This window comes from Galeopterus variegatus, unplaced genomic scaffold (genome assembly GCF_000696425.1).
Source record: "Galeopterus variegatus unplaced genomic scaffold, G_variegatus-3.0.2 Scaffold1845, whole genome shotgun sequence".
In the NCBI taxonomy this organism is placed as follows: Eukaryota; Metazoa; Chordata; class Mammalia; order Dermoptera; family Cynocephalidae; genus Galeopterus; species Galeopterus variegatus.
The window spans coordinates 48,587-60,933 of NW_007727956.1; the positions used below are offsets into that span (position 1 = coordinate 48,587).

Here is a 12,347-nt window from a genome sequence, read left to right on the forward strand (position 1 = left end):
TAAGCGAGTTAACTATATGAAGTGTCTAGGGCTGGGCTTGATACATAGTAAATGCTGCTCTCATTAAAACAGAAAGAAGCTCCTGAAATGTAGCAAGTACTCAATAAATGAGACCAGCAGACTTGGCATGTACCTTTTCAGCACCATCCTCTATGCTTTACACACCTGTACTGGGTGTGATGGGATCTCACCGAGACATGGTCTCTGCTTTCTATGACCTTATGGTCTAACTCAGGAGTCATGAGAAAGCACCTGTCCAGGTAAGGTATGTGATTTTTAAATGAGTAGTTCTGACCCTGAACACTGTGTGGCTTCAGTGTGGGAGTACAGCAGCGGAGTCATGGCAGAAAAGGGAGGATTCCTGCTGGACTATGACAGGCAGAGGGGAGGGAAGATGCAGGTGGGCAGGGAGCAGCGTGGGCAGAGCGGACAAGTGTGGATGGGAGAACCAAGACTGCAGATGGGGTGGGGACAGGGGTGCAGAGTGATGAAAGCCTAAGCCTTTATGTATTTGGTTTTGTTACATGACCATGGAGAGTCACTGAAAAACATCCCAGCAGAAGACAGTCATGATCAAAGTGTTTCAGACTAAATTGTGGCATATATAACAGTGATTCTCAATGATGGTGCTGTAACTCACCAGTGTGATATGATTCCTCACATGGTATATGACAAATCATTTATAGCCAATACCAAAGTAGTAGGGGTGTGTGTGTGTGTGTGTATTTACTAAATTAGAAAAGATGCAGGGGACTAATGTATAAAAAATGAAGTGCTCAAAAGCCATCTAGATACAAACTAACAAGATATTAAAGCTAGATTGATAAAGATAAATATTAAATAAGCTAGAATTAGATTTCTGCTTCATTTCTGCTTGTTTCTTTTTTTTTTTTTTTTCCTTTTTGTCTTTTTTCATGACCGGCAACAGATCGCAACCCTCGGTGTTGTGCCTGCACCTCGCTCAGCCAGTGAGCGGCCGGTCTGCATGTGGGATCCGAGCCCTCGGCGGGAGCGTCGCCGCGCTCCCAAGCGGCGCACTGTAGCTGTGCGCCACCGGGCCGGCCCTCTGCTTAATTGTTTCTAAAAAAATTTTTTAATAAAGATACTTGGGGCCGGCCCGGTGGTGCACTCGGTAGAGTGCGGCGCTTGGGAGCATGGCGGTGCTTCCGCCGAGGGTTCGGATCCCATATAGAGACCGGTCCGCTCACTGGTTGAGCGCGGTGCGGGTGCGACACTGAGAGTTGTGATCTCGTTGCCGGTCGTGGTACAGGCGCGACACTGAGGGTTGCGATCCCATTACCGGTCACGAAAAAAGACAAAAAGGAAAAAAAAAAAATAAAGATACTTGGATTCCATGCTAGGTCCCCCCTAGTCCTGCAGAATGTGTAAATACTGGCTATTTGCCATCTGTCAGGCAAATGCTCTTCAAAGAACAAAGGAGGTTGCATTCCTATCTGGTAGATGACAATTTATGTAATTTATGCTTTTTTCTTACCCCAGAAAAAGAAACATATACATGAGGTCAATGGTAACCCTCTGTTTGAAAAGTGAAGAGGGAGCATTTCTCTTCTCAAACAGCCCAGTGTCTATGAGGTTGTTATCGGTCTTTCTTTAAATCAGGCATTTGATCCCCATCTCATTTTCTTTCATATGAAAAAAGGCTGTAGGCTGGATATTGGAGGATTAGAGACCTCAGCATTATCCTCTGGTAGATCCGTGCCGCTAAATGGAAAGGACCACATGATGCCTACTGAGGAATCGGGGGCCTAACCAGGCAAATGGATTGTCAACAGCTGGTGTCCTAAGTGATGTTCTAAGACCACAGCCAATTAGCCTAGAGACACCCAAGTGACTCTTGACTTTTTCCACCATAAGCAATAGAATCAGTAAGTAATAGCTTTAAGAATCAGTAAGTAATAGCTTACTTTGCCTAACAAAGCTTAACTAAATAAGTAGGATTCTAGGAAATGATGTAAGAAGAATACTTTATTGTTTCCTCCAGGTTTTGAGAGATTCCTAAAAGTGCCCAAGGATTCTTACAACAGACCCTATGCACAAAACTTGGAACAGGGACTTTCTCCGGAGGGTAGAATTGCAGGTGGCTTTTAGTTTCTACATTCTTTATATCTTGTTATGTTTGAGTATTTTCCACAATTCTTATGTATTGGGTATGAAAGATACTTTCTAAAGGTCGTGAGAAAGTGTAGTCACTGACTCACTGGATGAACTTCAAAGAGTTGTTTACTATTAGTTTCCTTAGCTGAGAAATGGGCTTAAACCTGATTCATCCCAAAAGACTTCTCCCTCACGGAAGGAAGTGGAAAAAGCTTTCAAAATAAATTCATGTTTTCACAGGTCTAAGGTTGATGGAAAACGAAAGAATAAGTGACTCTGGAAATCAGCTGTTTCAAATAGGGACATTGGGTGGTGGCAATTGGCCAAAAAAAGTCACGTATGTGGATATGCTCAAAAAATCAAAAAAGCATCATGGGTCAATATCATTATCCAGCAACACGTATGGCTACTGAAAAGAGGTAGGTTTTTCAGGAATTTCACCGCCATAAAAAAAAAATCAGTAAGCTATAAAGCCAGAATTGTCAGGTCCTGTGTGGAGGTATTCCTGATCTATTCATTCATTTCATAATTCAATAAACACTTTATTCACAACCTACAATGTACCTAATAGCAACACAATCTACTAATAATTCAGGGACTTAATAGTTTCAACAGTGGAGGTTGATGTGAGCTGATACCTCACCTTTCCTTAGGGTTGGCATGTATTAGTGGTACCATTTAAGGGTACAGAGTTACTCTAATTAGAGGTAACTTACTATAAATGTATTAGAAATCAGGAGCCCTGGGTTCTGGTCCAGGTTTTATGATCCTAAGCAAGACTACATCTAGGCCACAGGTGCATCATCTGTAAAACAAGGGTGCTCATATATAATCCCTGCAGGCCCTTTCAGCTATACAAGAATGGGATTTGATATGATGGAAAGGGTGACATAAAACTGAGTTGATGGCCAACCCTAAATTTGCTAGCTGTGTGAACCTCAGTTTCTTCAAAGCTAAAATGAGGATAATAAACCTACTTTTCACCGTTGTGAGGATTAACTTCAAATAGGTCTGTGATATATTTCTTAGTAAAACTGGTACATAGGCAGTCAACATATATCACATCCTCTTGATTTCTACAAACCATCACACAGTATCATAGAATTAATGAACTTAGCCATATACATTTAAGCTTTAAAAGAAAATATATAGTCAATGTCTGTCTCCAGATGCTTTATTCTTTAGTGTATGCTCACTTGTCACTACTTAATTATTTGAGTGCTTTACTAAGCCGCAGCCCCAAGATGGGCAGGGAGAAGGAAGGGGCTCTGCCAACTGATGCTGAAAAAGCACGAAGGATGCTTGGCAGCCTGGAAACGGCATCCCCCCTCTCAGCACTAAGGCAGGGGAATGTGAGCTGCCACCTCTCTCCTTCTCAGATGGATGACCATATAATTTATCATCCACATTGTGACACTTTTGAGCATAAGAAACTAAAATGGGGATGTATGTCCCTGCCATCTTTCGAGCTTACTTTTTGTGACCTTTGTTGTCACATTTAAATTACGTCTGATGTCCTAATGGGGATCAAATTGCAAAATAAGATTTTATCCAAACGATCAATCTAAATTCTTTCTGTGTTTTTTAAAGACATGCAAAAAGAATATTTAACTAAAATTTGATAAATATGTGTTAGTTTTAGAAAGAATATGACAATAAAATAGTTACGTTTTTATTATTATAACGTATCCTTTGGTGCAGGATCAGCAAATTTCTTTTGTCAAGGGGCAGATAATAAATATTTTAGGTTTTGTGAACTATATAGTCTTTGTCATAACCACACAATTCTGCCCTGGTAGTGCAAACTAGCTGTGGTCAATATGTAAAAGAATGGGTGTGGTTGTGTTCAAATAAAACTTTATTTAAAAATCCTGTGAGTTGAATTTAGCTTATGGGCTGCAGTTTGCCAAACGCTGCTTTAAAATAATAGTTACTAGACTTTTGGAATTCATAAAACCAGGAACATAAAAACAATCTGGAATTGACTCAGGATTTCTGACTTCTTATTTTGCTAAGTAATGATGTTTTTAATTTTATTTTTTAAAGAAAAATCATTGCCTAGTACCTTTATTTCTTAGACTTTTAGGCAGCAAAAGACTAGAAAGGAAAAAAATTCAGAACAGATTTAGCTTTATGAAACACCCACCACATTGTCTGTATTTTTAAAATTTTTCCTTAGCTCGGTGACAACTTTGTCATGAATATGCTTAGGTTAACAGATAGGTCATTTGAGTTGCTTTTGGAGGTCACTGGGGTATGGTACAGTAGAAAGAGCATGGTATTTAAAAGATCAGGATTTGAGTAAGATTGGGGGAGTACTAAGAAGCGAGAGAAGAGCAGACCTTGAACATTGTTTTAATGGGACAAAAGACTCTGAAAAGTATCCCTTGTCTTGAATCACTGTTTCAAACAAAAACTCCAATATTAAGTAACCTCAGAACTCACCGGCTGCCATTGTGCAGGGTACCAGGCTGGGGGGCAATTGAAGCGGTTACAAGCTTGCACCGTGCTTGGCTTGGGCTGGTGACACAGCTCATCAGCCAGGATTACCGTTTCATTCATCTCTCTGGATAGCAGATGGGAGCAGAAGACGTCTCTGGTCTGCAGGCCAACCCCACAGGTGAGACTACATGGACTCCACTTGCCGATTTCCCACCTGAGAAGAAATCAGAGAGGAAGAGGACACCCTTAGTACCTGTGCAGAGAACACTTCCCATGAGCTCCAGTGTTGCTAATAGAGTAAAAACCCTTAACTGGAATGTCGAAAGTTTCAGCCCAAGATTGGATAGGAATTTTATCTTAAGCCTAGAACCCGTTCTCTCTCTTTATGCTCCAGAATTCATTTTAGCATTCAATCTAGAATTTATTCTAGAAAAAAGCAGAGGGTGATAAAATGGAACATCCAATTTTTGCCCATAAAATTACCAATAAGGATTACATCCACATCTGTTCTGATGAAATATATGAATGTAATTAAAATAAGGGGTATGCTAGGTGAGACATGAGTTGAATACAGAAAGGCTCTGGGCATCACGTATTGAATAGTGCATCTAGCAGACTTTTTGCTAATTTCTCCAGCTCCCATTCTCAGCAAGACTGAAACATTTGTGCTTGTTTTTCTTTGGCTTCAAAGTAAAAGGTCATTGGCTCCAACTTCCTTCAAACTTCCATCATAGCGTAGAAATGTCTCTGTCTTATGTATAAATATCATCACTGCCTGGGACTGGATAATGTCACAGAAGTGGAGGCTGCTAAATAGATCAGTCTTCCTGAGGGGAAATAAATGGAGAGAGCAGCTCATTATCTGACGTAGAAGTCAAATGCACAGAGATGAGCTGAGTGCACGCATTGGCCAGCTCCAAATGGCCAACTCTTGAGAAGTACATTTATAGTGAGCTAAGGGCCTATAAAAACAATCCCACTGTACTTCCTTGTTGATGCAGCAGCCTCCAAAATGGGAATGATAAGGACAAAGCTCAGTTGCTTGGGCTCTGAGTCAGAAGTGTTCTCTAATAATCAGTTCTGGCAAGTTCTGTTTACAATCTGAGGCACAAAGATTATACCAGCAGAAGTTAGCCAAGAAAAGCATGGCGAGTACATCCTTTGGCAGCTGGGCCTGCCTAGCTCTCATAGCCAACCCTGCCTGAAAACTGGTTAAAAAAACTTTGGCATTAATGATTTTCATTAGACTGTAAAGCTGAGTCCAAACTCTCAGTCTCTTTCTGCTGCTCTGGTGTATAACTACCTTTGCAAACCCTATTTCCATGACCTCTTTTTGTCTACACTATGCTCAGCCATATCCTTAATGAGCTACTTTGTTATTCTCATTTAAGCCCCATGGTTTTCTAGCTACGTCTTTGTCCAAACTATGTTCCTAATTTGGAATATCTTTTGCCTTTTCCTTATGCCTCAAAATTTCTTCCATTTCTGCATATCCAAATTTGACAAATATTTAGAAGATTGTATCCATACCTGCTCCAGACACTGATAATTTTCTCAACTGTATGATAATTATTCTGCCTGTCAAGGGCCCTACTAATGTATATTCCTCCTGAGGTAGGGCCTGTGTCTGAATCACTTTTTTAACACTCACAGAGTCCATCATAGACCTTCTAGATAGTTAACATATATGCTTAATAAATTCCTGATAAATTAGCAAATGGAAGGGACCTACCATCAGAGAAGGCACTTTAGTACCTTATCTCATTTAATTACCTCCAGAACAATATGAGACAAGCTCTGTTGATTTTTCTCATTTTACAGTTGAGGGAATCAAGTACCCATAATTACTAAAAAGTGAGTCCAGGATTCGAACTTGGGTGTATCTGGCTCCAAAGCCTTTGTACTTTCTTTGGTATTATGCTGTCTACAGGAAATATTTTGAAAACTCTTTTAATAAACATTCACAAAATTTTAAATGAATAGAAGAGGAGAGGCAGGGTGGATTATATATTTTTTACATCCTTGTGTGAATTTCTATAAACTTATTCTCTTATTTATAGACCCCTACCATGAGTTAATTCCAAGCTTTCCAATGTTGTGGTGCCATTGGTTTTAAGACATGTTCACACATTCCGTGCCACTCCTCCCTTCTCTCATGAAGTCTCGAGTGTAGACTGGACTTAGTGGCTTACTTCTAATGAAAAGAATGTGGCAGAAGGTATGCTATGTGACTGCCAAGGCTAGATCATAGAAAGGACAAAGCTTCTGCTTGGCCTTTTCTCTTTGATTGGTCACTCATGGTGGTGGGAAGCCAGCCAACATGTCATGAAGACACTCAGACAATCTTAAGAAAAGTCCATGTGTGGAAGAACTGTGGCCTTCCCATCAATAGTTAGCACCCATCTGCCAGTGAGTGACCCACAGAAGTCAGCACCTACTTGCCAGTGATGTGAGTGAACTACCCTGAAAGCAGATCCTCCAGACCCAGGCTAGCCTTCGGATAATTGCAACTTCAGGAAAGAACTTGAGGCCAAACTACATACCTGAGCTGCTTCCAAATTCCTCACACTCACAGAAACTGTGAGGGATGATAAATGTTTATTGTCATAGGTTTTGGGGGAAACTTGTTATGCAGCAATAGACAACAAATACAAGTATATTTCCCTTCCCAATGTGCATATGTTCATCCAAAGACACTTACAAAAATATTCATAGCAACACTATTTATAATAGCTCAGACTGGGAAAAACTCAAATGTTCATCAACAGATGGATAAATAGGAACATGATATATTCATAAAATACTGTATAAAGCAATGAAAATAAACTGCAATAACAAGCAATAACATGGATGAATCTCACAAACAAAATTGAGTGAATGAAGCCACAAACACAAAAATCCACGTAGCTGTCTCTTGATATTTGTGGGAATTGGTTCCAGGACCTACTGTGGATACCAAAATCTAAAGATGCTCAAGTTTCTGATATAAAATGTATATATTTTCAAATAACCTATGCACATCCCCTGTATACTTTAAACTGTCTCTGATTACTTATAATACCTGTTACAATGTAAATGCTGTGGAAATAGTTGTTATACTGTATTGTTTTGGGAATAATGACAAGGAAAGTCTGTACATGTTCAGTAGAGATGCAACTTTAAAAAAATATTTCCCATCTGCATTTAGTTGAATCCGCAGATGTGAAACCTATGGATATGGAGGGCTGACTATACTGTGTGATTTTATAAGCTCAAAACCAAAAACTAACCCATGGTATTAGAAGTCAGGATGGTGGTTACCTTTGGTAGGAAGGAACTAGAACAGGGCACAATGGAGAGGGCTTCTGGGATGTTATCTAAATCTGGGTTCTGGATCTGGGTCCAATTTGTGAAAAATCACCAAGCCGTAATGTATAGAATTTGTGCACTTTTCTCTGTTTGTTATGCCTCAGAAAAGGTGGGGTTTCTTTCCTACTTTTAACTGAAATACTAAAATGGTATGAAAACAAAATCAGACAATCACTTCCAGTCACACTGACGACCTCTCTACGTTTGTCTCGTAAAAGAGCTGCCCACACAGTTAATGCTGTCCCAAGGTTAAAGCTTGTCAGAGTAGAGGTTTCACACCCTCACTCCCCCGCCCTTGCCCCCACCTCTGGCACAAATTCAGCCACTGGGACCTTGAAGTAGAGGCATTTTTGGCAGCCATGAGGCCACTTGAACACGGCTTGGAGAAACTCACAAAACAGACATATCTGTCTACCCTGATAAAAGAACATGACATTCTCAAGGAAGGAGGTCAGCAGAAGCTATCTGTGTATTAAGCACTTTGCTGATTTTTGGATCAAAAACATTTAAACAACTCAGGCCCAAAAAAGGGAAAGCAGACACTCTCTCCCTACTTCTTCCCTGCATGGAGGCTGCAATTGTGGGCCTGGGTCTTGCTGGCTGCTGAGGCCCCCTCTCAGCATTCTGTGCCTCTGGCTGTTTCTGAGAGAGGGACTGCAGGCCAGTGGGAGCCAGCCTGGGCCAAGACTGGCTGTGGCTGGTACCTGTGAGACTCCTACAGGCCTGCCCTGGGACTCCGTGGCCTGGCTTCAGCATAAGCCCGATGCTCAGGACAGGAGCTCTGGTCTCATGTCAGAGTTGGGTATTAGTACCTCTGTCCCTTTCGCTTGATTGACTTTTACTCATCTTTTCCTCTGTACTTAAAGTGTTACTTCTTCAGGGAGGATCCCCTCGACTGGGTAAAATTCTCCTACTACACGGTCCCGTTAATATATTCCTCTTTGAAAATTATCAGCATACATGTAATCAGACTACCCGCTGGACTGTTAGCTGGATGAGGGCGTGGGGCCATGTCTATTTGGGTTTATCACTTGTTATGGGTTGAACTGTGTCCCCTAAGAAGATATGTTGGAGTCCTAACCTTTAGTACCACAGAATGTGACCTTAAGCAGACATGGGGTCATTGCAGATGCCATCACTTAAGAAAAGGTCATGCTAAAGTAGGGTGGGCCCTTGACCCAATGTGACTAGTGTTCTCATAAGAAAAGAGAGAGTCACACAGGGAGAAGGCCATGTGACAATGGAGGGAGAGACTGGAGTGATGCAGCTCTGAGCCAGGGAATGCCCAGTATTGCTGGCAACACCAGAAGCTCCAAGAGGCAAGGAAGATTTTTCCCTCACAGGCTTCAGAGGAGGCATGGCCCTGCTGACACCTCTTTTTGCACTTGGTTTCAGTTTCCAGAACCATGGGAAAATAAATTTCTGTTGTTTTAAGCTGCCCAGTCTGTGGTACTTTGTTTCGGTGGCCCTGGCATACCAGCCCTCCACCATAACCTTCACGTCTAGCACGGTGCCTGTAACACAGCAGGTGCTCAGTGAGTATGTGATGACTCAAACCGATTCGGATTCCTAAGGAAACGTGTGTGCACCTTTGGACTAAGTCACCTGACTGTCAACATCTCAGCTGTGTCCTCTAAACAACCGCCCACTCCCAATGTCAAAGTCCCCAAAGCTCTGAACACCACAGATTTTTCTTCAGTGTGATGTAAACTCTTTTGGTGACAGAACTGGACTTGAATTGACATGCTTTTGATAGGCTGCATCCCACTTCACATAAATATTTATACATATTTCTGCAGCGATATTGGCATGTTAGATTATGGTGTATCCCCCCCAGAAACTGCTGGGGGTATTACACAATTTATGTCTGAATAGTACTAACATCTTTCTAAAATACAAAAAATTTTGAATTCTGAAACACATCTCTCTCTATGGTTTTGGCTAAAGGGTCGTGGCCCTGTATAAGGAGAGTGGTAAACGTGATTTTTGTGGTTTCTTTCAGCTTCTAGGCTTCAGGTATTTAGCTTCATGGCTGGGCCCTTGGACAAAATATTAGAAAGATTCTGGTTTCTCCAGCATTTTTTTCTATACTGCTTCCTTTCCTCTGAGACCTTCTTCTCCACATTCCTGTCTCTTCTTTAAAACTTGCTTGCAGGAAAGGCTCTGTACGCTGACAGATCACAGCTGATGCCTTATACCTTCACACTGGACCCTGCCCAGCTCCTGAGCAATTGACTCCTGACCAAAGGAAGGCAGAAGACAAAAGGTCACCCTCCAGCTTCATGGCTGGAATTAGTCTTTCTTCCTGCCCTCTGCCCAGCATCAGGTGTGCCTGGATTGGCCTGTCATTATAATTGAATTTTAGATTTTAGATTTGGTTTCCTGATTCCCACTTTATTTCCCTGATAGGGCTGGAGTTTTGCCCAAAGTCCAGCCTAGTAGACTGTGGTCCTGTCACTCTGCCTGGATCTGGTCTTAGGCTGGGCAGAGCACCCTCAGCCATGAGCCATAAGCCATGATGTGACAGCGATTCAGCTGACATCACACACAATTGTCAATGACAATAGTAATACTAACACTTACACATACACAGCACTTAACTGAGCCAGATCCTGTGCTAGTTGCTTTAAATGTATTATTTCCTGTAATCGTCTCCACGGCCCCTCACAGTATCGATGAGATAGATACTATTATCATCTGCATTTAACAAGGAACTGAAGCCTGGAGGAGTCAAACCATGGCCTAGAATGCCTGCTGCTGTGTCTCACCCAGATGTAAATGTCACCTGTATCATATACAAGTCTACCGTGACTTGGACACGGGGGCACTGAGAGGTTAAGTAACTGTCCAAAGTCACGCAGCTAGTAAACAAGAGAATTAGGATTCAAACCCAGGCAGCCTGGCCCCTGTGTGCCTAATTACTGTATTACACTGTCTCTTAAGGCCGGGATGGTGAGTATGTAGATCTGAGTGGCAACAGCCAAGCTCCCTGGTGCTTATAGCTTCAGAAAATGACAAATGACAAAAAGGCAGGTCTATTTTTCAATAATAGAAACAGCACAATGTTACCACCCAGGGTCATGAGTACACTTGCAGCTGTTATTTCAGTAAAGCAGTGGTGGAATTTGGCAGCCAAATGGGCAAAGGCAGAGTGTGGTCCCCCCAAGAAAATGTTTGCTTTCTGTAAAAGCGGCCATCAGAGTTCATGTGGGCAATCAAGAACCCTTGGTGGTTGGCTCTCCTTAGCAGCTTGTGTTTGTATTATTAGCTGTACGAAAGGAGGAATTTTGCCTTCCTTTGGACAAGGGCTCATTCTGTCAGTTGCCAAGGTTTTCTCCTTTCCTCTTTCAGAGAAGGTAATGACTGTTGCCTCCGGCAACTTATTGTTTGTTGCTGCTATAAATGCACATAATTTCTAATGGCAGACTCTGACCCCACCCCTCCCCAAGCTCTTATGCCCTAAGAACCTTCTCTTACCTTGGCAATTGCAGCAAAGTAGGCTTGTTTCTTTATTCAAAAATTTGAAATGCAGTTTTTGTTTGAAAGAAAAATACCATTGTAAACTTACTTGTTAGAAGCATTCTTTAAACTTGCGTATAACTCTATGGCTTGACATTTCTGTCTAACATTTCTATCCTGTGATTTTTTTAAAGTCCCCCAAAGACATTTGTTTCCCTTAGAATGCATCTGAGGTCAGAAGGTGGACAGCAATCCGATAATAAGAAGTCGGACACCATTGAGTGTGGCCAGCTGTAGAAAGCCTGAGGCAGGGCAAATGAACTCTGTCCAGCACCCATCCCACTTTCAGTTTCTTGGACTATTACAAGTAGTTACCAATTTATTTCCATATCTCCCAGTTTGCAATCTATTCATAGCCTACAGTTGCCAAAATGTCAGTCCAAAATGCAAATCGTCACCTTACTTTCTCTGTTTAAGAACCTCCATTGGAGTTAGAACTGAGCTTTCAGTGGGAGCAAGGAGCTAGTATGTCCAGGCCCAGCTTTGCTACAGCGCACACAGTGGGGGCAAGTCTGGAGCTGAATTTTTTTTGTTTTGGCAACATATACAAGACCTCTATTTTAAAAATACAGAAATTCAGGAAAAAGAAAATAAAAATGAACCATGATTCTTTTACTTGGATGTAACCACTATCAACATTTTGATATATCTTATTCTAGCCCATTTTTTCCATAAAATAGATACCATACAAAATATTCTGTATTTAACATTATTATCAGCATCTTTTTATAGCATCAAATATTTCATAAAATGCCACTTGAATGAACAATAATATTTTAAAACATGAATAGAGACTAATTTATTTAAGCATTTTCCTACTGGTGAACATTTAGATTGGCTCTTGTTTACACAGAAATCTTTGTGGCCATTGTGATCAGCATCTTTGGATGAATTTTTAGAAATGAAAAGTCAAAGGGTATATC

The 12,347-nt window shown here is 41.3% G+C and overlaps 1 protein-coding gene across 1 annotated transcript in view; it reads right to left on the reverse strand.

The window, feature by feature from the left end:
* Positions 1 to 12,347, reverse strand: part of LOC103595787 (ADAMTS-like protein 1) — a gene marked incomplete at its 3' end in the record, with an annotated part of 87,871 nt that overhangs the window by 41,985 nt on the left and 33,539 nt on the right. The window contains exon 3 of the mRNA XM_008579267.1: positions 4,561 to 4,771. Coding sequence (XP_008577489.1) covers positions 4,561 to 4,771 — 211 coding nt within the window. The remainder of the gene's footprint in view (positions 1 to 4,560; positions 4,772 to 12,347) is intronic.